General features: G+C 47.1%; 1 protein-coding gene across 1 annotated transcript in view; it reads left to right on the top strand.

The window, feature by feature from the left end:
• The first annotated feature begins 16,709 nt into the window (after positions 1–16,709).
• Positions 16,710–24,911, top strand: part of LOC103257341 (26S proteasome non-ATPase regulatory subunit 1) — a 76,515-nt gene continuing 68,313 nt past the window's right edge. Inside the window, exons 1-4 of the mRNA XM_008055067.1 lie at positions 16,710–16,885; positions 22,226–22,269; positions 22,905–22,978; positions 23,157–23,326. Coding sequence (XP_008053258.1) covers positions 16,870–16,885; positions 22,226–22,269; positions 22,905–22,978; positions 23,157–23,326 — 304 coding nt within the window. The 5' untranslated portion in view covers positions 16,710–16,869. The remainder of the gene's footprint in view (positions 16,886–22,225; positions 22,270–22,904; positions 22,979–23,156; positions 23,327–24,911) is intronic.

Below are 24,911 nucleotides of genomic sequence, written 5' to 3'. Positions count from 1 at the left end.
TCGCCGTCCAGGCGGCCGCCTGCAGGGCCTTGCAAGCCGCCGGGCCCGGGCGACCAGGTGAGACTGCGCGGGGCCTGGCAGGGCGTGGGCGGGCGGCGGCTGGGGGAAGCCCCCAAGTTGGAGCCCCTTTAGGCCAGCCCCCCTCGTGGAGCCCGAGGTAAACTGAGGCCCAGAGTGGGAAGGTGCCTCTAACCGACCTCTCAGCTATAGATCGGAGAGCGGGCCCTGGGTGAGGGGTCCCGGGAGGATCCGGAGTGCGTGGGAGATGCCAAGGGGGCCTAGGGAGAGCAGAAGCAGCGGGAGTGGGTAGATAGAAGGGTATGACTTAGATGGGCAAAGATCTACGAGTTGGGGGCGGGGAGCGGAGAAGAGGGAAGGGGGGAGGAAATGGGAAAGCCTTGGGATGCGAAAGTTTCGGGGGACGGGGTGGTGGGTGGGGACTAGAGGGATTAGCGGTGCCAGGAGCTGCATTCTAGGACGCTGCGCAGCGCAGCCAGGGGTGCGTCCGGAGCCCTAGGGGGAGCCCAACGCGAGGGCGACCGGTGGGGAGGAGCTGCCTGGACTCCTTTAGGAGAAAGGAAAGTAATAGGTGCCAGGGATTTGGCGGTGTGGGGGAGGTGCGAGGGACCGGGAGCTCATTTTCTAGCCCTTCCTGGCCACCCACTCAGGTTGTGCACCCCCTGCCCTGTCTCTCTGCCTCTCCCAGGTGTATAGAGGTCACCTTTTCCCTCCATATCCTCCTAAAAAGTGGTGAGGGCTGTGAGGACCCTTTCCCAGCCTAGTGACGGCTGCCATCAGCAGAAGGATCAGAAACTCCTCCATTCCGGAACACAAGACTTTACCAGAACTCTCCAGTGTTCTAGGATTAAAATGTGAACATTAAGTGTAGCTGGATCTGGGATAACTGGGAGACCTTTGCACTCTCCACCTCCCAGCTTTCTCTCCCCTGCCTCCTCCCTGCCCAGCTGGGAGACCTCCAAGCTCTCCAGCCTCTTTCTCTTAAGGAATTAAGGAAGAGAGTGGCCATGTTGTGCCTCCTGGGGTCCTGGTGTGTTATCCAGCAACTGGGAGATGCCATTCAAGCAGGCTGGGGAGTTGGGACGGGGATAGGAGGGGGTAGGAGACCCAGTACCTGTGATGTTACCAATGGCACAATTCACCTGACAGCCTGGCCTGCTTGAGCAAGGGAGCCTGTCCAAATCTTCCTCCCTCAGGAAGCTCCCCCTCTGTTGTTGTTGTTGTTGTTGTTGTTGTTGTTGTTACTGTGAAGCTGAATGTTAAGCTCAAGTACCCAAAAGACAAGGGGAGTGCCCTAACCTGGATTGTTGTTCAGGTTGTGGTGCCAGCCAACTTCCCTGATCTAGCCTAGGGGAGCAGGGAGGGAATTCATACACATTTTCTACACTCTAATGAGCCTGTGCCTAGAAAATTCTCTTAGCTTTTAGTTTCTAAGCCTTCTCCCATTCTTATTTCAACTCCCCAAAGCTAAGCTTGCTCTGGTCTCCTAAGCTTTTGTCCCTTGCTGTTGCCTTGGCCTGAAAACCCTTTTTCCTCCCCTCCTCTTCACCTGGCCAATCCCATTTTGCCATTCAGAACTGGACTTCCTCCTCCCAGAAGGCTTCCCTGACACTCCCTGCTCCAGATTGCAAGTTCCCTAGTGAAATCCCTGAACCCTTGGCCCTTTGCTCTCTAAGCTCTTACCACATGATTTTGTCCCTGTTCCCTTGTGAGTTTAGCCACCACTGCGTTTCCTTTCCTGAAACCCCGCCTGGCATGCAGAACGAGTGAAGGAATCCTTGCTTCCTTTTAGATAAACACATGTCTGAAATTTTAACACTTTGCAAGGACCCATTCTCTACTATGCTAAACTCTTTCCTGCTTTTGTAAAAAACACTAAATAAAACCTTCATTAATGACTAAAGGTCATGAGTGAATTATAACTCATTGCCCACTGATTTATTTGCAGGGTTTGCATTGGGTGGCACTATTATCCTTACGCCAAATGGATTTGGGTCCCTATGGTTTTGCTAGTGGTTGCATCTGGTTTCTTAAAGTTTTCCAATTTCTTTCCTCACTGCCAGATGATAATTCTTATTCTTTTAGGTTGCTTGCCTTTGGCAATGAGCCTTTATCCAGTTTATGGTACCTAATCAGCCACCTTTGGGCTGAAGAACCAAGGATCCCTGTCTTACTAAAATTGGGTGCAAATTGAGAGTAAATAAGCCCTGAGTGAAGATTACCAACAAGAATTTTCCTTGTTTTGGCTGCCCAAAGTCTTTTCTTAAAAAACTTAGTTTCTGGCTGGGTGCAGTGGCTCAAGCCTGTAATCCCAGCACTTTGGGAGGCAGAGGCGAGAGGATTGCCTGAGCTCAGGGGTTTGAGACCAACCTGAGCAACATGGCAAGACCTTGTCTCTACAATAAATCAAAAAGATTAGCCAGGCATGGTGGCACAGCTAACTGTGGTTCCAGCTACCTGGAAGGCTGAGGCGTAAGGATCACCTGAGCCCAGTAGGTCGAAGCTGCAGTGGCCATGAGTGTCCACTGCACTCCAGCCTGGGCGACAGAGTGAGATTCCAACTAAAAAAAAAAACTTAGTTCCTGTAGACTTCCTGTTAAGAAGGTTCTACTAAAAATTGGAAGGAAATAACAGCTCTTTGAGTATTTTCTTTGGTGCTATAGAATTGTAATTAATTTCATGTCTTTTTTGATGTTATCATTTCCCCAACATCATACAGTTTTTGTGGGAATGAAATTTTAATAATAGATAAAGCAATCAGTTGTTGGTTCTTTTTTAAAGTACAAAAACCCACCCACTTTTGCAAATCAGAATCTTTGCTTTTTAATCAGACAGTTGAAACTAGGGCAGTGGACAGTTGAGGCTCAGTTTGCTAAACAAAATCTCTCAGTCCTGTGAAGTGGGAACCATCTGACCCTCTGACTCTGGGGTTTTGTGTTCTTCCTAGCAGAAGGAGCCTGGGAGAGGCCAGGCCTCCCAGGACTTCTGGGCTGCTTTTCCTGGGGTCGCTGGAGCAGGAGGAAGCACCGGGATGTTGCTGCCTCCCACAGCCCAGCTCAGGGTGAGTGCTTCAACTCTCTGAGCTCCTGCACCCTGAGGGCCAGGACATGGGATTATGGGAGTGGTCATGTGGACATGAGGACCTTAGGGACAGAGTAGACCAAAATCTATGGAGCACTTATTTGTGGGGGTAAGTAATGTGAGGTGCCCATACTTTAGGCAGAGGGCACGTGGGCTCAGTCACGCAGGGCTCTCCCAATGAGAGTCTCCACCTAATGAAAGTGGTGTGGGGAGGTGTCCCTAGGTGCATGATGGAGCCCATGGGGCAAACACACTAAGTCTTCCCCAAGGATCCAGGGAGTATCATGGAACAAGTGTCATTTGAGCTGGGGATGAAGGGGTTTTCATAGGCAGATATGGGAAGATTTGGAAAAGGAGCGCCCTGAGTGAAGACATGACATGATGTCATGCTCAGAAAAGAGTGCCCAGGAGCAACCTGTACAGGGAGACCAGTGAAGGCTGAGGCTAAAGAAGAGAAGAGTTGGGACCACTGGAAGGTCTTCAGGGGCAATAACATGCATGGAGTGGTCATCTCCTATAACAATGCCTTCTTCTGGAATACCTCAATGAAGGACCTGCCTGAGGCTGTTTCATAGTTTACTTTTTTATAAACAAGTTATAGGAGTACACTCCAAAATAACATTAAATGCTAAATACATAAACCAGTAACAGTTGTTTATTATCATGATCAACGATTATGTACTGTACATAGTTGTATGCGCTAGACCTTTATATGCCTGGCAGTGCAGGAGGTTTGTTTACACCAGCATCATTACAAACACGCGAGTAATGCATTGTGCTACAATATTAGGACAATCATGACATCACTAGACAATAGGAATTCCTCAGCTCCATTATAAGCTTATAGGACTACCATCTTATATAAGGTCTGCTATTGACTGCGACAGCGTTATATGGTGCATGACTACATATTGTTTTTTGGTATCTGTTTTCTCTATCAGTAACATATTGTAACTGCCATCCATGGCAGTAATTACATGCTAGCAACATTTTTTTTTTTTAGGTGATTGTAGATTAACATGCAATTGTAAGAAATCATACAGAGGCCAGGCATGGTAGCTCATGCCCATAATCCCAGCATTTTGGGAGGCCAAGGTAGGAGGACTTGAACCCAGGAATTCAAGACCAATTTGGGCAACATAGTGAGACCTTGTCTCCATAAAAAAATAAAATAAAATAAAATAATTTATCTAGGCATACTGGCATCTGCCTATAGTCCCAGCTACTCCAGAGGCTGAGGTGGAAGGATCTCCCGAGCCTAGAACGTTAAGGATGTGGTGAGCCCTGATTGTGCCAATGCACTCCTGGATGAGTGAGGTTCCGATTCAAAAAACAGAAGAAGAAGAAGAAAATAAATCATACAGAGAAATCCTATGTACACATTGCCCAGTTTCCCCCAATGGAAACATCTTGCTAAATTACAGTACTATACCACAGTCAGGATATGGCTGTTGATATAATCCACAGATTGTATTCAGATCTTCCCAGTTTTACTTGTACTCATGTGATTGTGCGTGTTTAGGTTTGTGGAATTTTATACATCAGCTTTAATGCCTGAATTCCATCATGTGTGTGAGCCACAGTTTACTCAACCAGTCCCGCTGTTGGACATTGAATCAGTTAGAATGCTTTCAGCTGCAGATGCAGAAACCATGACTCAAACTAGCATAAGCAGTAAGGGAATTCATTATCTCACCTATTAATAAAAGGCAGGGCAGAAGTGGAATCAGCTTCTGAGCTGGTTGATTCAGGGGCTTAGTGATCCCATCAAGGACCCAGACTCTTTTCTCCTCTCTGCTGGGCTGTCCTCTATGTTGGTTTCATCCTTAGGCTAGTAGCAAGATGACCATAGCAGTTCCACTAATTATTGCCTTAGTATAAAATCTTAGAAGCCAGGCTTGGTGGCTCAGCCTGTAATCCCGTGCTTTGGGAGGCTGAGGTTAGTGGATTTGCCTGAGCCCGCAGGTTCGAGACCCACCTGGGCAACTTGGCAAGACCTCATCTCTACAATAAATCAAAATCAGCCGGGCGTGGTAGCGCGCCCCTGTAGTTCCGGCTACTTGGAAGGCTGAGGCGGAAGGATCGCCAGAGCCCAGCAGGTCGAGGCTGCGGTGGCCAGGAGCGGCCACTGCACTCCAGTCTGGACGACAGAGTGAGACTCCAACTCAAAAAAAATAAATAAATAAATAAAATAAAATCTTAGATAAAAATGCTGGGTCAAAGGATATGTACATTTTTAAACTTTTTTATATGCATTTTGTTTTATGTTTTAAGTAGATATTCTCTGGGGCCGTCGTGCTCCTTATCATTCCTAGCTTACTCACGCATAAACTTTGTCTTCTGATTGGGTGACTCCTTCTCCTGTGTTCCAGAAAACTCTCAGGAACCTGAGGAGGAGCTGGCATTAACAGGCATATTTCCCAATGGAGACTGTGAAGACCTTGCAAGGGGATCAGAAGCCTGTGACGGAGTTGTCCACCCTCCTGCTGAGCCCGCCGCAGATTCAAGATGAAGGCTGAACCTTTGGGCTGTCCTTGGCTCTAACCCGCAGACTGGGGCCTGGCTTCTTCCCACTGAGCCCCCAGGTTTCCATGGACCTCACCTGGTGGTAACTACAAAGAACCCTCCTGCTGGGGGACTGCCACACTCAAAGTTACCAGCGAGGCAGCAGGCCTTACTAGGACAAGCAGGACCCAGGAAAATGTATCCCCTGGGAACCTACTCCCCACTTAGCATTTGTTAACTGTGATCACAGGGAGTTGATTTTGTCTCTTTGTGGCTCAGTTTCTTGAGCCTTTGGAACACTGCATGACTCTCTCCTTTGACAGTGGGAAGCTCCGCAGTGCTGTGGTATCTGGGCACATGCATGCGCACCCATCATCGAGAGTGCAGTTAGGGAAGAATTCTGCATCAGAAGCCAACAGATCTGAGGTGTGACCTTGCAGATGTCATTCAGACTCTGAAGTTCTTTTTCTCAAATGTATGAGGGGGCTGCCAACCCAGTGGCTTTCAACCAGGGGCTAGCTGGCCTGCCGGGTAGCATTAGAAACATGGGTGTGTATGCTAGAGAGGTCACTGTGACTGTAGGGTACTTCTGGCATTTAGTGGGCATCCCACAATATACAGGTCAATCTCCAACAGCAAAGACTGGTTCACTCAATATGCCAGTCATGACACCATTGAAAAACTCTGGATGAGTAATTCCTTCTCCCTGTCAGAGTCCTTCAGAGCAGACAGGGTCAGGCATCCTGGGATTTGACTCCCAGAGCAAGCCAGAATAAAGACTCCACTGTTGCCTTGGGGCCTATCGGGCCCCGACCAAGAGGGTCCGTGTACTTCAGGGCCAGGACAGAAATGGCCATGCACACCTATGAGAAGAAAGAGCCTCTTTCTTTCTCATGTTGATATTGACTCTCTGTGCCAAGTCCTTTGAGGATAAGAATGCTGGGAACTTCCAATGGCACTAAACGGAAGGACAGCTAGGGACAGGAGATGGTCGGGCAACAGGGCTTGCTCTAGATCTCAGGTCCTAGCCCAAGTTCAAAGCAGACCCAGACCCAGATCCTTGAATCCTTTTCTCTGTGTCTAGGAGTCTGACGGGGCCAACGATGTTCTTGTAGAGAGAGGAAGGCCATCTGTTCACTCACGAGGGAGCTCGCCTTTACCTCCCGTGTCTTCCCCTCCTGGCCCTGGAGAAATCCAGAGTCTTCAGAAGGGCAAAGGCAGCTCCTGATTTTCCCTAGTGGGAAACACTTTCTGAGGAAAGTAGCTCATTGCCTTCATGCATGAACGATTCATCAGCACGCACACAGTGTACCTACTATTTCCTCAGCACTCTGAGAGGTGTGGCATAACTTTAATCAGTTATTTTTCTATGGTGGTATCACATTGTACAATGTGATTCATTTTTTTGTGGCTGAGGGGCTCTATGATATTAAGGAGGGGCCGTCCCTATTTTGTGCCTCAATTTCTGCTCCATCATAGGGCGCCTAATCCTGTCCCTTTTCCCTGTCTCATGGGAATGGGTGAGGTCAAGCAGGATGACGTCCTGTTTGGAGTTGGTTGACAGCAGGCATCGTTTTAATTATGCAGAGTTAGTCAGGTGTGGTGGCTCACACCTGTAATCCTAACAATGTGGGAGGCCAAGGCAGAGGTTGGCTTGAGCCCAGGAGTTCGAGACCAGCCTGGGCAACAAAAAGAAGACTTCATCTCTACAAAAAAATTTGAAAATTAGCCAGACATGGTGGCGTGCACCTGTAGTCACAGCTACTCTAGAAGCTGAGGTGGGAGGCTCGCCTGAGCCCAGGAGGTCGAGGCTGTGGTAAGCCCTGATCGTGCTACTACACTCAAAAAAAATAAAAATGCAGGGCTGCCTCACCAATAGATCACCCAGCCGGCTTCCTTCTACACAAGAATGAACGCAATGAATTTTGACTCACTACTGATTTTTGTTTTAAAATGGGGAGACTGGTATTTTTGAAGCTGCTATTTTTTCCATTTCTTTATTAATGTCTTTGTAATAATTTGGTTGAAGTTTTGTTTGTTGGGAGAGGGAACTTTTTTTTTAGTTAGGAATTGTCTATGGCAGAAGTTATAAGGTTTAAAACCCTTTTTAATTTGTTGCCAATATTTGAAACATGGAAGAGTACACATAAAGAAACTAGTTTTCTGGGTGGAGGATGGGGCATCACTTTTCACCTCTCCCACACTCATCCCCCACTACACTGCATTCATATAGGACACCTCTCTGGGGTTTGTCCAGGTGGGCATTTGAGTTTGTAGTTTCTGGTCCAAAGGGCAGTTTACACATTTAAAAAAAAAAATTATCTTCAGTATTTCCTGTGAATGGTTGAAGAAAGGAATGTCTTTGTTTACTGAGATTTGGGTTCTACCTCGAAACTGACAAAACAGAACTGAGATCCATCTCGGTTCCTTGAGACGTGGCTACCATTAGCACCAACCTTGTAGTGACAATCTCTTTGCTGTTTTCTAGCAGACAGAAGAGTTGGGTACCAGAAAGGATGATCTTGATGGTGAACCTCTCCTGAAGTACTTTAGGAAGGCATGAAGGTTGGGATGGGCCTGGGTGAGGGAGGACAACTTCCATTAGGTCTGTGGTTCCCCACGAGCCATTGGCGAGGGGCCTCCAGCCGGGTCAATCTAGACTCTCGGGAACTAATCTTTCTACTGTGGCAGTGGTTGTGCTGCCTCTGACTTGAATTGATAATTTCACACATCAAATAAAATCAAGCAATACTTCGCTGATATCTTGTGAAAAATAGAATGGCTCTTCCCCTTCTCATAATGTGCTCCTTGCAGGGGCCCTTGGGAGCAGGCAACCTGGGCAAAGGGTGGGAGTTCTGGAATAGTTTGTGGCCCAAAAACCTCCCGGCCTCTCCCCTGGGTGACATCGCCCCAGCCCTACCACCTGAGGTTGGAAAACATGAAGCTGGAAAGCACAAGTAAATATTTTAAAAGAGATCTTTGAAAAGATAGGATTCGGCTTAGTATACGTGTGTGCACGCGTGCCTGTTTCTGCAGAGCTAAGACAGCCTTCACTGAGTCTCTGTACTGTTTGTGCCACATATTTTCTCCTCTCGAAGTGTTTGTCTCCAAAAGTTACCATGCAAGAGGAGTCCCTTGGTTGTCAAACCAGAAACTTAAGGCAAACCTGCAAAGGGCTCCAAGCCTTTGATCTAAATGAGCCCCTCTTACCCTGGCAGAGAACCAAGGACTCAGCCTTGCCAGTTAATATGGCCGAGTTCATTTAAAGCAGTCTACACTTGAAAGTGGAGCTGAACGAGGCTGTAGGGTTTTGCTCCCTGCGGTCAGGAGGCCTGGACTTTGTCCTGTTTGTATGGCAAACACAGCCTGCACCGTGGGTCAGTGGTGGAAGCTGGCTATTTGTGTCCAAGGGCCATGTAAACCTTTCCAACCTGGTTTTGTGTTAGTGGATCAAAGATTGGGACAGACGTGGAATTTGCCCTGGGCAGCCTGTCACTTATGTAACCCTGGAGTTCAAGAAAAAATGGGGTCCAAGGCCGGGTGGATGACCAGGATTCTGCAGGGACCCTTCAGATGCCTTTTGGCCTAAGCCAGAGCCCTCTGGTTCCCTCAAATGTGCATCTGCCTTGTGGGGAGCAGAGGTGGAGACAGCCCTACCAGGCCATGCTATGGTTCACAGGGTACTAGGAATCCTGCCCGGGAGGGACTCGGGTGTGAGGTAGCTCAGGTCTAGAGTGGGGCTGGGTGCTGGGACCACCATGAGGCCGTGGCTTTGGCAAGGGCAAGAACCCTGTATGGCTTCTTCCCTGGGACCCCAACCCCAGCTGCAGCTCCTGCTACAAATGCAGACCCAGGACAACCCATTCCTGGACCAGTGAAATTCAGAGATCCTCAGGGAGGGTTTGTTACTGTCCTGATCGGCACTCACTTGGAGTGATTAGGTACTCAGCTTCGTCCCAGTGACCACGCCCAACCTTGAGTCACTCTTGCAGCCTGAGCTTCTCCACTTCCTCGCTAGTTAACAAGGTCTTCTCAAAGCAGGGTGTTGACTTGGATCATGACCCCAACTGCAGACTTGCCCTGAACACTTACCATCCTGGGTATATCCCTCGCTCCAGAACTCCCAGCTGCCAGGGCAGCCACTCCCAGACCCTTGCTCCCTGACAGGAGTGGGTCTCACCTTCAGCCTCTGTCCTCCCACCCCCTCTCTGGTCTGGCCCATTGGTGACAGCTCCAAAGAGCAAGCAAAACCTTGAAGCAAGGCCAAAGGGCCTGGCCTGAATGAGAGGTCAGAGAGACAAGGTCTGGGAGTGGGTCAAAACCAGCTCTGCCTAAGAAAAAAGAAAAATCTAACCCAAGACACATAGATAGCTTTTTATTTCTAGTAGCTACATTAGGAAAAAGGGGAAAAGAAACAGGTGAGATTAATTTTAATAATATATTTTATTTAGCCCAATATATCTAAAATATTATTTCAACTGCAAATTATTAATGAGACGTTTTGCCTGCCGAGTTTTGAATCCCGTGAGAATTTTGTACTCATAGCCCCATTCAGATATTATAGTTTCATCAGAAAAATGGCCCGTGTTTAGATTTCATTACATTTGCAGTTGCAAAAATATTCACAACCTGGAGTGGTTCCAGATATAGTTAAAATGTGTGCAGTAACTGAAGGATCTGTTTTTGCATTTCAATTGCTTAAAAATTAAATAAAGTTTAGAATTCAGTGCTCTGTAGCCCGGGTCCCCAACCCCCTGGGTCCACGGCAGCAGGCGGGGAGCGGCGGGTGGGCGGAGCTCCATCTGCTCTCAGATGGGCAGCGGCATTAGATTCTCACAGGAAGGGGAACCCTGTTGTGAACTGTGCGTGCGCGGCATCGAGGTTGCACCTTCCTTATGAGAATCTAATGCCTGATGATCCCCCCTCTCGTCCCCCTCCCCTCATCCTGAAAAAATTGTCTTCCACATAACCAGTCCCTGATACCACAGAGGTTGGGGACCATTGCTCTACAGCACCTGTGGTGACTGTGCTGGACAGCACAGTCAAGGGGAAACAGGCTAGAGACTAGTTGTGGGGGTTCACTGTGGTTCCTGAGGCAGTTCCCTCCACTCCACCGTCCAGAGCTGGCTGGTCATCCCAGACTCTTGCAAGGGAGCAATGGTAGCCTCCAAGCAGACAGCTTGGGCAGGACAACCTTCCAGTTGCCTAGGCTAGCCCTCCTGCACACCATTCTTGGAATGGAAGAGAGCCTAATTCCTTCACGGGTTCTTTTGTGCCTCAGTCTCCCCGGACCAATTCCAGCCTTGGCGAGGCGTTTCCTTCTAACCAAGCACCCACCATGGGAGGCCCGGGTCACCTGGCTGCGTTTCACATTTTTTTTTTTTTTTTTTTTTTTTTTTGAGCTGGCGTCTCCCTCTGTCGGCTGGAGTGCAGTGGCTGGAGCGCAGTCGCACGCTCACGGCCACCGCGGCCTCGACCTGCTGGGCCCAGGTGATCCTCCCACTTCAGCCTTCCAAGTAGCTGGAACTACAGGCGCGAGCCATCACGGCCGGCTAATTTTTTTACCTTATTGTTGACACGCAGTTCCGCCAAGTTGGCCAGGCTGGTCTCGAACCCCTGGTGTCTGGCAAACCTCGGGCCTCGGCCTCCCAAAGTGCTGGGATTACAGGCTGAACCATCGCGCCCGGCCTGCGTTTCACACTTCGGCTCCGGTGAATGAGCGTTTTTCCTCTGAACACATGTGGCATGCGTGTGGTCCGGGAAACCGCGTCAGCCTCGTGGCTGAGTCACGGCAAGATCAGGGGTTTCCTGAGCGCGGCGGCCGGCGAGGTGGGTGGAACCCCCCTCCTCTGCGGGAGCGGCGGGGACGAGGCGCGCGGGCGACGTCTATGGCCACGGCATGGCGAAGCGGCAGGTTCCGGGCGTCCCGGGCTGCAACGCCGGTCATTTCCACCTTCTCACGCTGCAGCTCAAACGCTGGGTAGCCTCGATGGTTGTTCGAGGACTGGGCCCCGTAAACACCAGCGATGTGAAGGCCGGCGTGCTGGGGCTGCGTAGCGGTCGGTGGTCGCGGGCTCGCCGTACTTCCCGGGTCCTCCGTCTCGTAGGGAGCCTTGTGCCCACGAGGGGGCGCTGCAGGGTCGTGTCTGGGCAGCTCAGAAACGAGCGAGCCTGATCAAGGTGGCCACACCTGGAAAGACAGCGCCAGGCCAGGGCCAGGCATGGGCACGACTTCCTTCCCTCGCCCTAACGAGGCCCCCAGCCCAGCCCATACCTGTGGGAGACCACGGCTGACCTCTACTGGGCATTGAGAGAGTGTCTGTCGCTCATACATTTGGAAGCAGATCATTTACGAGCAGAGCACTTCATGATTCCTTATGTGATTTCACTGCGTTCTAAAAAACAGTTTGTGTCCCTGTGTTGGAGAGGACAGGTGTCTCAGAGACATAGGTTGGAGTTCTAACCCCGTGCCAACAACTAACTGACTGGGGGTTCATCCATTCACACAACAAACATTTATTTGAACACCTACTATGTGCCTGACACTTTGCTAATTACTCTAGGGGATAGCGAGGTGACCCACACAAGATGTGACCTTACCCTTGTGTAGTTCTTGACCAGTTGGGACACAGGCAAGGAGAGGTAATTGCAGCCGTGTAGGGTGAAGACTGTAAGGCAGCACATGGTGTGGGGTGGGCCAAGGAGGGCTTCCTGAAGAAGGTGTTGCTTGACTGGGACTCAGGACAAGTGTTGTTAACCAGGACTGTGAGGGAGGAGGCCTTGAAGACTAGAGACAAGGTATGAGACTGCCTGGCAGCTCTGGGAACTGCAGGGGTTCAGGATGTCTGGAGAGTGGCATGCCAGGGCAAAGGGGCGGGACTTGCAGACCGAAAGTCTGGAGGAAAGAGTCCTGTTCCTGTTGGCCTGCCAGCGCCCTGGCTGGCTGTGAAGAGCAGACTGGAGATGTGGGAGATGGCAAGCAGGAAGTCAAGGTTGCTGGAGGCTACTGCAGCCCAGGAAGAAGAGGGGGAGATGACGATTGGGTAATGGGGTGAGACAGGAGCCACTGGTGTGAGAGGGATGACAGGGATGAGATCTGGGGCTGACTGGGTGAGGGAGAACAGTGAAGGGTTCCTGCCTGATGGAGGCCTTCACCCACACGGAGATCAAGTCAAGAGACACACACGGGAGGCAACAGTGTGTGCAGCTTTGAGGTCGTGGTGTTAAAAGAGCCTGTGAGTCAGCCAAGCAGAGATGCCTGGGAGGTGTGTGAGTCTGCGTGCTAGGAGCTGTCGCCTTGTCCCTAGCAGCCACAGGCATCGCACACTCGCAGGGAGTACCGAGTAAGGAGACCGTGACAGCATCACAGAAGGAAGAAGCACAAGAGTAGACAAGGACTGAGGGGTTTCTGAGTACATTTTATTTAGTTTAGACAGAGACAGGGTGTTGCTATGTTGCCCAGGCTGGTCTCGAACTCCTGGCCTCAAGTAATCCTCCCGCCTCAGCCTCCAGAGTACTGGGATTACAGGTGCGAGCCACCACGCCCAGCCAGAGACTGAGGGTTGTTTTGTTTTTTTGTTTTGAGTTGGAGTCTCACTCTGTCTCCCAGGCTGGAGGGCAGTGGCACGCTCCCAGCCACTGTGCCTGGCCTGCGACTGAGGGTTTTTTGTTTTTTTTTTTTTGAGTTGGAGTCTCACTCTGTCACTCAGACTGGAGTGCAGTGGCTGCTCCCGGCCACCGCAGCCTCGACCTGCTGGGCTCCGGCGATCCTTCCGCCTCAGCCTTCCAAGTAGCTGGAACAACAGGCGCACACTACCACACTTGGCTAATTTTTTGATTTATTGTAGAGATGAGGTCTCACCAAGTTGCTCAGGCGGGTCTTGAACCCACGGGCTCAGGCAATCCACTCACCTCAGCCTCCCAAAGCGCGGGATTACAGGCTGAGCCACCAAGCCCGGTTGAGACCGAGGGTTTTAAGAAGCAGAAGAAGTGATCAGAGTTGAGTCTGGAAAAGATTGCTCTGGCTAAAGAGTGCAGAATGGGATGGAGAGGGAGAAACCACATGCATGAACTGGGCACCCAGGAGGAAGAGCAGAATCCCCCCAGGGGGAGGAGCCTGATGTCTGTTGCCAAGCCGGTTACTTGTTGCCCAGCTCACAGATTCATACGAGGCTCACATGGGGCTGAGACAATGACGAGCACCGCACTCAAGAGGGAGACATGATTGTCCTCCCATACAAAATGCCTTCTTTTTTTTTTTTTTTGAGTTGGAGTCTTACTCTCACCCAGACTGGAGTGCAGTGGCGGCTCCCGGCCACCGCAACCTCGACCTGCTGGGCTCCGGCGATCCTTCAGCCTCAACCTTCCAAGGAGTTGGAACTACAGGCGCGCACTACCACGCCCGGCTAATTTTTTTATTTATTGTAGAGGTGAGGTCTCGCCAAGTTGCCCAGGTGGGTCTCGAACCCACGGGCTTAGGCAATCCACTCACCTCAGCCTCCCAAAGCACGGGATTACAGGCTGAGCCACCCAGCCAGCTCAGAATGCCTTCTTGATGGCGGGATCCTCTCTTTGCAGGGCTGACCATTCTGTTGCCTGATCTCTCTGTTTTAAAACATTTTAAATTCATTGCCAACATTTAAAATTCTGAAGATGTTGCATGAAATTATGATTTCTGCCTTTTCTCAGAAAAAGCATGTGCTCTCACAACAGTCACCTTGCCTTCTTGTGTGGCAACACTGCGGGCGCTGAGTAACAGCTACTGTCTTTAGATGGGGGGGACTCACTCTTTGTCACAGTCCCCACCACCCCCTACTGCCTCCCTGACAGGAAGTGTTATTTGCCACTTACCATCCAGTAGAGCTAGTATTTTCTTACACTAGGCCTGCTTCCCTCATTTCCATTACTTATTGGCATTAGTTTGTGACTCCTCCGGGGGCTTAAGGCACATGGGTGGTTTTATATGAGGGATTGGTAGAAGTGCCTCTGTAAAATGATACCCCAAAACTCAGTCTGTTTTTCATGCATACCTTCTCAGGCAGTGCCTTTCCATCTGAGCCACAGGCTCTTCAAAAGTGTTTAACAATTATATTTATTTTTGAACAACCTTTGTTTAAGAATCCTAATTTTTAAAAAATTCATACACACAGTCCAGGTGCAGTGGCTCACGCCTGTAATCTCAGCACTTTAGGAGGCTGAGGAGGGAGAATTGCTTGAGCCTAGGAATTTGAGACCAGCCTGGACAACATAGTGAAATTTCATCTCTATAAAAAATAAAAATAAAAAATTAGCCAGGCATGGTGGCGCTCGCAGCTAGTCCCAGCTACTCAGGATGCTGAAACGGAAGGATCACCTGAGCCCTGGAGGTCAAGGCCACCATGAGCTGTGATCGTTATGACCATGCCACTGTATTCCAGCCTGGACAACAGAGTTAGACCCCAACTAAAAAAAAAAAAAAAAAAATTCACACATGCACGAAAATAATTCACTGTCTATGACAAAACATTGGTTGTGCCTCCGGGTTAGATTATTTTGAGAATGCCACAGAAATATATTTGTCATTGCTGTCCAGCTGAAGAGTAGGTTGACAGTGCAAGGCTAGTGGCTTTAAAAGTGCTACCGTTGCCAGGTTTTGTGACTCAAGCCTGTAATCCCAGCACTTTGGGAGGCTGAGGCAAGAGGACTGCCTGAGCCCGCGGGTTCAAGACCAGCCTGGGCAACTTGGCAAGACCTCGTCTCTACAATACATAAAAAAATGAGCTGGGCATGGTGGCACATGCGTGTAATTCCAGCTACTTGGAAGGCTGAGGTGGAAGGACTGCCTGAGCCCGGCAGGTCAAGGCTACAGTGGCCCTGAGCGTGCCCCTGCACTCCAGCCTGGGCAACAGTGAGACTCCAACTCAAAAAAAAAAGTGCTACCGTCTGCCACTAATCTTTGTCAAGACTTTCCCAGTACTGACTGTTAAGTCAGAAGCTGGCATCTGACTGCAAATGGCAATCACAACCGCCATTTCAAATTTCTGACGCTATGTTAGAAACCAAGACCCCAGGGCTATGAGGGGAAAGAGGAACTGGACAGATAGAAGGAAAGAGTGGAAGACATTTTTCCCTTGGGAAGACTTTCACTATATATCTTTCTATGCTTCTGATTTTTGAAACATATAAATACATAGCATTAACTACTGTACCCTTTTTAAAAACTCTTACCTGATTCCTGGCAGCCACTCGTCTATTCGTCATCTCTATTTTTTATTTCAAAATGGTTAGCCTACGGTACATTTTAATACATTAATAATACTGTCCATTATTCTAAAAGTAAATTAAAACTTTCATTGTTCAACTTTACAATAAACCAATGATTACTTAAGGATTCGTTGTGATGAGAAAGCGTTTCGGTGAGGATTTCTTTTGAAGGCAGACTTGGCTTTTAAAAAACAAAAATCGAGGCCAGGCACGGTGACACGCCTGCCATCCCAGCACTTTGGGAGGCCGAGGCGGGAGAACTGCTTGAGCCCAGGAGTTTAAGACCAGCCTGGACCTGGTCTCTACAAAAAGTAAAAAATAAATTAGCTGGGTGTGGTGGCGCCGGCGCCTTAGTCCCGGCTACTTGGGAGGCTGAGACGAGAGGACTGTCTGAGCCCAGGAGGTCGAAGCTGCGGAGAGCCATGATCGTGCCACTGCACACCAACCGGGGAGAGAGAGTGACACCCCTACTCAAAACAAAAAATGTAAAGCCAATAAGAAAACTCTCCTTGCCACACCCCCAACAAGGTGTGCTGAGCGTGCTACAGTGAGACCGCCTCTCCAGCAGGTGGCACTGCAGGCACTGATCGCACCTCCCCGCAGCACCCTTTCTCTCGGCAATGGCGGGTGATGGCGGGGTCTTTTCTTTGCAGGGCTGGCCATTTTGATGCCTGATCTCAGGTGCACACCTGTGTCCGCACCGCGCGGGAGCTCTGCCTAGCGAAGGGCTAGAGAAAACAACTGCGCTTTCTATGTACCCTTCCGTGCGGGCTGGGGAGGTAACCACGGCGTGAAAGACGCAGGCCAGAGGATAATTCGCTCGCCTGGCGACAGGCGCAGCAGCAGGCAGCCCCGGGGCAGGCGGGGTCCTGACCGAGAGGCGAGCCGGCGGCCTGAGGCGACTGACTGAGCAGTGCACCCGGGGAGCCAAGAGTTGCGGCGGAGCAAGCGGGCCCCGAGCTGACAGATACGCGGCGCGGCTGGAACGGCGAGCGAGCGGACGGAGGAGTGCGGGGTGCAACCATGATCACCTCAGCCGGTGAGTGCGGCCCGGGGCCAGCGACGAGAGGGAGGTGCCGCCGCCGCGCCGGGTTTTAGCTGAGTCAGGGCGGGTGACTGGGCACCTCCTGGCGGAACGCCGGCCCGTGCAGCTCCCCTCTGCCCAAGGCTCACCCGCCCCCGGGCCGGGGTGGGAGTCTGGTCGTCTGGCCAGGCCTCTGCGGGCCCCGCGGGTCCTTCTCGCTTGAAGGAATCCAGCCCGCTCACCCCCTTGGCATCCCTTCCCAGCCACACCCCCGTGCCGGGACCTGGGCCTTCTCCGGACCCCGGCGGTGGGGTCCTTTTTTGTGTCCCTTCCATTCTTGACCGCGTGAGGTCATCCAACCCCAGTCCTTCCCCGCAGGTGGGTGGGGTGAGATGGGCCCCCTCTGCGACAGGACAGGAAGCCTTGCTGCTGCATGAGTGCTTCTGCACCTGGCCGAGCTCCGTCCTCCTTAGAGAGAACTCCGAAATGAGGTTTGAGCTGGGTCGTTTCGGGGTCCGACCCAAGGGTCCTCAGTGAAAGCTCCCAGAGAACTTTTGTGTGCGGTGAGGACACTGAAGATCGCTTCTACTGAGAACCTACTTAGGGTTTCGAGGTTAGGTGCTCAGTTGACATACTGCGTTCAAGAAAGAACTGATGGGTCTGCGGAGCAGGTGTCATACGCTTGACCCCTTGTAGAGGTAGATTCGTGTAGTGACATTTGAAATGGGATAAGCTGTAGCGATCGTTGCCAGCGGAGAGTTTTTAGTTCCTTACTGCAAGCTGATGTGCATGTAGCTGTCCACAGCCTTGGTGCTTTTCTGTCTTGCCTGCTTACACACCCTTTTCTCCTCCTCTTACTCTGCACTCAAGCACTGTGTTGTAAAAACACACTGGTGATGAGAAGACCATAACCTATACGATAAAGAAGTCAAAATTTTATTATTATGAGGATTGGTTAAGGAAATTGAGAAGATGTTGGGAGACGTAGTCGTTATTTTCAGACCCTTGAAGAGCTGTCATCTGTATCTGGAATTAGTTTTTTGTCCCCACGGGATACAGCTGCTTGGAAGATGAGTTTTAGTTCAGTATAAGGAAGAGTTTTTCCAATTAGAGCTCCTTAAAGATAAGCCCTAAGTTTATTGCCACCCATAGGTTCACTCTATTTTATATCTATCCATTACCACTGTTTCTTTTAACTTGGCCCAAACCACCTTCTTCTCTTGCCTGGGTTACTCTATCAGCCTCAAAACTTTTGTTTTTCCACCATTCCTTCCATGTAGTCTATTCTTGTTGTAGTCAGAGTATGCTTTTTAAAACTTTAGTTACATGATACTTCTTTGCTAAAAACCCACCATTATGTTTAGAGTAAAATCCATATTCCTTTTTTTTTTTTTGAGTTGGAGTCTCACTTGGTCACCCAGACGGGAGTGCAGTGGCCGCTCCCGGCCACCGCAGCCTCGAACTGCTGGGCTCCCGCGATCCTTCCGCCTCAGCCTTCCCAGTAGCCGGAATTACAGGCATGCGCTACCACGCCTGGCTAATTTTTTGATTTATTGTAGAGATGAGGTCTCGCTGCCCAGGCAGGTCTCGAACCCGCGGGCTCAGGCAGTCCACTCACCTCAGCCTCCCAAAGGCGTGGGATTACAGGCTGAACCACTGAGCCTGGCTAAAATCCATACTCTTAACCAAAGACCTAAATGATCTGATTCCTGCCTTGTCTTTTAGTACCGTTTTACTCACTCACTACACACACCCTAATCACACTGACCTTCTTTTTGTTCCTTGAATGTGTCAATTTCTCTCTCCTATCTCAGGGCCCTTGCACATCCTATTGCCTTTCTGGACTTCAAGTTTTCCCTTAGCTTTTCAGTCTTTAGTCTCAACCCAAATGTAAGTCTTCCCTGACCACTCAATTAAAATATGCTGACTTGCCTTCACAATTCTATGATTTCTTTATTTGTTCATTTTCCTGATTACTGTTCTCTCCCTGGTAGAATTTTGGGCAGGAACTTGTTTTCACAGTTCTTAGAACACTGCTGTGCACATGGCAGAAGTTTTAAGTACACCTTGATGAAGTGATCAGCCAGTAAAATCAATTAATCAGTCCCTTGAATTTTTAAAGTAGAGACCGAAAAAGCACTTGGTAGGAATATAATAAACTTTAAACCTCTTTAGGATGTCAGGACTAATTGTTTTTGAAATCTTACCCTGAGATTCTGTGATGATTTTTTAGTGTATATTTATTATTGTCATTTAAGTTTATTGAATTGTCATCTGCTCCAAGCGTTTTGTCACTTTGTTTCCTGTCCTATGGCTCATGTTGGCTTAGAATCTTTCCCAGGGCCGGGCTTGGTGACTCAGCCTGTAATCCTGCACCTTGGGAGGCTGAGGTGAGTGAATTACCTGAGCCCGCGGGTTCTGAGACCCGCCTGGGCAACTTGGCGAGACCTCATCTCTACAATAAATCAAAAATCACCCAGGCGTGGTAGCGTGCCTCTGTAGTTCCAGCTACTTGGAAGGCTGAGACGGAAGGATCGCCAGAGCCCAGCAGGTCGAGGCTGTAGTGGCCGCTCTCTTGGCCACTGCACTCCAGTCTGGACGACAGAGTGAGACTACAACTCAAAAAAAAAGTAAAGACTCTTTCCCAGATACTAAACAGGCCAGTGTTAATGGTTCTGGTATGGATTAGTCAGTTTATCAGTCAGTTTATTTTAAAAATAAATCTATTTTTTTCACCAGGTACTTTCTAGGCACGAAGAACACAGTGGTAAATAAGAGGTTAACATGTACTGCTGGTTTTTTTCGAAAGACTTGACTATGAAAGAGAGTGGAGAGATAGAGATAGGTGCTTACTGGAGAGTGATGTGAAATTGTGTGGGTTGGTGTTTTTTTTGTTTTCTTTTTTAATGTAATGTAGGCACAAAAAGGAAAGTTGTGCTAAAAAGCTTTAAAACAGTCTCCCAGCCCACTCTTCCCATCTTGATCCACAGAAGCAACCATTTTCAACTTTTAAACTTTGTCTTCTGGAACATACCTGCATATTTACAAATAGTATGCAAATATTGTTGTAAATTGATTCATTCGTTTTATTTATTTACTTATTCTTAGAGATAGGGCCCAAGCTGGAGTGTGGCAGTGTGCTTATCGCTCACTGCAGCTTCGAACTCCTGTGCTCAAGCAATCCTCCCAGCAGTCTCCCAAGTAGCTAGGACTACAGGTGTGTGCCACTACTCCTGGCTATTTATTTATTTTTTTTTTGTAGATACTGAGTCTTGCTGTGTTGCCTACGCTGGTGGCACACTCCTGTCCTCAAATGATCCTCGCACCTCCCAAAGTACTGGAATTACAGGCATGAGTCATAGCACTTGGCCTGATTTAACAATTTCAGACAATATCTACTGAGTTCCTATTATGGCATAAAAAAGTTTTAGCCGTTCGCAATTCCTCCCTCATCCAGCGGAGAGTTCTGTTTTGAAGATGAGAAATATTAGTGTGTAGAGTGTTTGATTTAGTTCTGGTTCATTGGTAAAGGCTAACTTCTGTTTTTGTTTTTTGTTTTTTTTGAGTCGGAGTCTCACTCTGTTGCCCAGGCTGGAGTGCAATGGCATGCTTATGGTCAACACAGCCTCGACCTGCTGGGCTCAGGCAATCCTTCCACCTCAGCCTTCCAAGTAACTGGAACCACAGGCATGCTCCACCATGCCCGGCTGATTTTTTTATTTATTGTAGGTACAGGGTCTCGCTATGTTGCTCAGGCTAGTCTCGAACCCCTTAGTTCGGGTAATCCTCTCGTCTCCACCTCCCAAAGTGCTAGAATTACAGGCATGAGCAATCACGCCGGCTAAAGGCTAACTTTCTAATCCTGGACAACTGTGTAATAAATTAGTCATAAATGAAAACAACTGGAGAAGATAAAAATCCATCTCTTTTGGTAAAAGCCATTGAAACACAGCATTGAACAATGATAGGTAACCAGTAGTATGTTTACTATTAAGTGTTGCTATTTATCATCTATTGTACAGTTAAAGCATTCTGGTCTATCATCTACTCCACATCACTGGGTTGCAATGTTGTTTTTTCACTGACTGAATTTTTTAATTTATCTGTTCCCCATGCTGTCTGTTCTAGGTTTGTCATACCAACCTAGAGTACCGATAAGTTCTTTTTATCTGCTCTTCAGATTTTGAGATAGTTGTATGTCTTAGTTTTGCTTGGTAAAAATCTGAATCCTTTCCAGTATGGCTCCCTAAAGACTGCTTAAACTATTTGGCAAACTACAAATGGCTACATCTAACTAAAGTTGCCTTGACACTTTTTAACCAAAACAGTTTTGTTTTGTTTTGTTTTTGAGTTGGAGTGTCACTTTTGTTGCCCAGGCTGGAATGCAATGGCACGCGCACGGTCACTGGCACGCACACGGTCACTGCAGCCTCAACTTACTGGTCTTAGGTGATCCTTCCGCCTCAGCCAAATCAGTTTTAACTAATGTTTCAGAATGACTTTAAGACCCACATGGAAAACATATTTGAGAGATAGTTTGGTTTCCTTTGTGATCTAAGGACAGCAGTATCCTATATATTTTTTTCCAATAATCCTTTGAACATATGATATTTCAAGGTAATTTCTTTTGGCGAAGACAGTTATTTCTTTTATTCTCCTATGCTAGTGGTATCACCTCGGGGCTAAGAGCAGGCGTATGGGAAACACTGTGCTTGGGTAATTGAATTCAGAATGAGTAAAATTGCTCATTATTTAGTAAAACCTTTTAGTTACTTGTGATAAGAAGAAGGTACCTTAAATGAAATATTTCACCCTATTGAGTTAATGACTGAACAGTCTTTTTTTTGGTAAATAATTGTATAACTTTGTTTCTATTAATAATTTCATTCTAAAATTGTATGGGAAAATTTCTCATTTGGGTTAGTAAATTAGGCTAGTGATTCTCAAACTACAGTGAGCAAAAGAGACACAGGGAAGGCTATAGCCTTGTTACTGGGCCCCAGCCCCATGAATTCTGATTCAGTAGGTTTGGATAGGGCCAAGAATTTATATTTCTGACAAGTTCCCAGGTAATGCTAATGCTGTTGGCCCAGAGACCACACTTTGAAAACCATTGAATTAAGTAAATTATGATTTGTGGTGTCATGAGGGTTTGCTAACATGGTTAAGTCTTAAACTTCAAAATATTGTATAAACCTTTACAGTTTTAAAGAAAAAAATCATTCCCCTAGTGAATCACCCCCCTGTAAAAAAAAATATTTATTTTTTCTAACCATTTTACATTTTTAAGTAGGCGTTCATTTCCATCTTAGTGAGTGTATGTTTCATAATCATGATATACCTTTTGTCTTATAGCTGGAATTATTTCTCTTCTGGATGAAGAAGAACCACAACTTAAGGTATGAGTTTAAGAAAAAGTAACTAGGCTTAGTATAAATACTGTGGAGCTTTCTGAATTTAGTGATATCTGTAAATCTGCCATCATTTAAAGTAGGTATCCTACCCAGCTTGAACCCAGTCATTAAAATCTAGCTAGAGAGGATAGTATTTTGCCAATCACAGTTGGTTTCCCTTGAGTTTAACAAAACTAAGACAAATAAACTTCAATATGGCACTTGAATAACCCCCTACTCTCTTTTTCAACAGAAAGTCCAAAAAATTGTTTTCTTCTGTTTCACATATTTAAAGTTATTTGATGGAAATTTGAAATGCACTTAAAGTAGCTCTAGAAACCTGAGTCTATTACATCTAAACTAGAAACCTAGAGTCAATCTAATATATTGAAAGGTGAGAAATCTTTATTATGATAAGGAATGACATTATATAGTCAGTCTGATGTTTTATGATTGAAAACAGAAAGGAATTGTGTAAACCCAAGAGAAAGTATAAGTTGGTAAATGTTTCTGTTTCATAGATTAAAAGTTTTAGGAAATATTACTGAGGATTTGGCTATTGATTTGTTGCAAACTTTTTTATGAAGGAAGTATAATGTTAAGTCTACTTCAAAATAGAATTTTGGTTTTATCTTTTGCAGGAATTTGCACTACACAAATTGAATGCAGTTGTCAATGACTTCTGGGCAGAAATTTCTGAATCCGTTGACAAAATGTAAGAAATTATTTTTATAGGTTGGAATAAGGTGGGTAAACTTTGTGGATATGGGTCTTGTAGCTTATTAATTATTTAGAAATTTGCTGTTGCTAATTTGTGGTTTGAATATTTACATTTTGAATTTTTAAAGGAAATCACAGTTTGAACTAGGCCTGTACTTCCTAATTTCTTTCAGAGAAGTCTTGTATGAAGATGAAGGTTTCCGGAGCCGGCAGTTTGCAGCCTTAGTGGCATCTAAAGTATTTTATCACCTGGGGGCTTTTGAGGAGTCTCTGAATTATGCCCTCGGAGCAGGTGACCTCTTCAATGTCAATGATAACTCTGAATATGTGGAGACTATTATAGGTAATTAGCTTTCATCTGGTAAGGCTTTATCTTGTCGGCCTCTCTCTTACTCTGGGGTATATAGCATTTTTTTCCCCTGAATTTGATGCAGCCAGATTTCATTTTAGCTGAAAGTTCATAATCTTTCTGTGATAATTTTATGCAGGTTAACATTTTAGATCTTCCCTCCAACCAAGTGCTAGTTATCTCCGTAGTTATGATTATCCCTAACCCATAAGCTTACTGCTAGATGAAAAGATTAAATCGGATTATTATGAGTAACATGAAATTATATCAATTTATGTAGTTGTTTCTAGTACAAGAAATCATTGAGTATCTGCATTGTACTAGACACGATGTTAGTCACTCTGTATATCATGGTTTTTTCCCACAACTACCCTATGAGGAAGGAGCTAACCCTGTTTTACAAATGAGAAAACTTGTGTTTTGAGGTAGCTATTAAATAAGAGGGTCAGAATTTAAAATCCAGGTTTACTCTAACACTCTTATATTATTTCTACTAGTAAGCATTGTTTTCTTATTTTTGTATTTTTGAAGTGAGGAAGTAACACACAGGCAAGACTTTGACTTCATCTCATATTTCAGCCAATTATAAGTTCAAACAATGTTCGTATGATTTTGTTCAAAGATTTTGTAACTAAAAAAATGCTTGAAAACTCCTAATCTAGTAGATGAAAGAGGGGAGAAATGTCTTTATGACTATCAGGCTTTGGATCAGTTAATAAGAGCTCAAGGGCAAGAGTGTACAGTATGGATATTTCACATTGCTGATTAAGAAGAGATCTGCATTATTCACCTGAACTTTTACAAGAAGAAAGTTGGCATTCTCTTTCTGAAGTTGGGAAGTGCTGCACAAGTTGGTTGAAAGAGATACTTTCAAATGCCCCTAGGATTCTGTGTTCACATTTTAAAAATTCTTGCAGGGATGATATGAAAATATTCCAAGTAACTTTATTGCTGTTGGGAGCTCATTGAATTGGGCATTTCATCTGTGAATCCTATGGGAAGAACTGGTGGGGTTTTTTTTGTTTTGTTTTTAGATTGGAAAAATATAGTTTATTTAGAAAGTAAATTAGAGCGAGAGAGAGGAGATTCACCTTCCCAAGGTAGACCGGGGGCCAAAGCTCAAATTGATGGTTTTAAAGCAGCGGTCTCCGTCTCCAACCTTTTTGGCATCACAGACTGGTTTCATGGAAGACAGTTTTTCCACAGATGGCGCGGGGAGATGTGCAGTCAAACCTCACTGATAGTCACTGCCTCAGGTCCATCTCAGATCATTAGGCATTAGGTTCTCATAAAAAGCACACAACCTAGATCCCTTGCATGCAGAGTTCACAATAGGGTTCACGCTTCTGTGAAAATCTAATGCCGCTGCTGATCTGATGTAAGACGGAGCTATGCTCACCACTCACCTCCTGCTGTGCAGCCTGGTTCCTATGGTCCTTGGCCCAGGGGTTGGGGACCCTGTTTTAAAGAATAGACTATATCATTTGAAACTAGAGCACTTTCTTCACATTAAACCAGAAGTGGGAGATGAAGTACACTTACTTATCTTTTTAGGACTATTTGATGAATGTTTTTCAAT

The sequence above is a fragment of the Carlito syrichta genome, unplaced genomic scaffold (assembly GCF_000164805.1).
Source record: "Carlito syrichta isolate Samal-C Ts95f unplaced genomic scaffold, Tarsius_syrichta-2.0.1 Scaffold301646, whole genome shotgun sequence".
NCBI classification, from domain to species: domain Eukaryota; kingdom Metazoa; phylum Chordata; class Mammalia; order Primates; family Tarsiidae; genus Carlito; species Carlito syrichta.
Note: the sequence above shows the minus strand (reverse complement) of the source record. Positions and strands in the feature narration are given on the sequence as shown.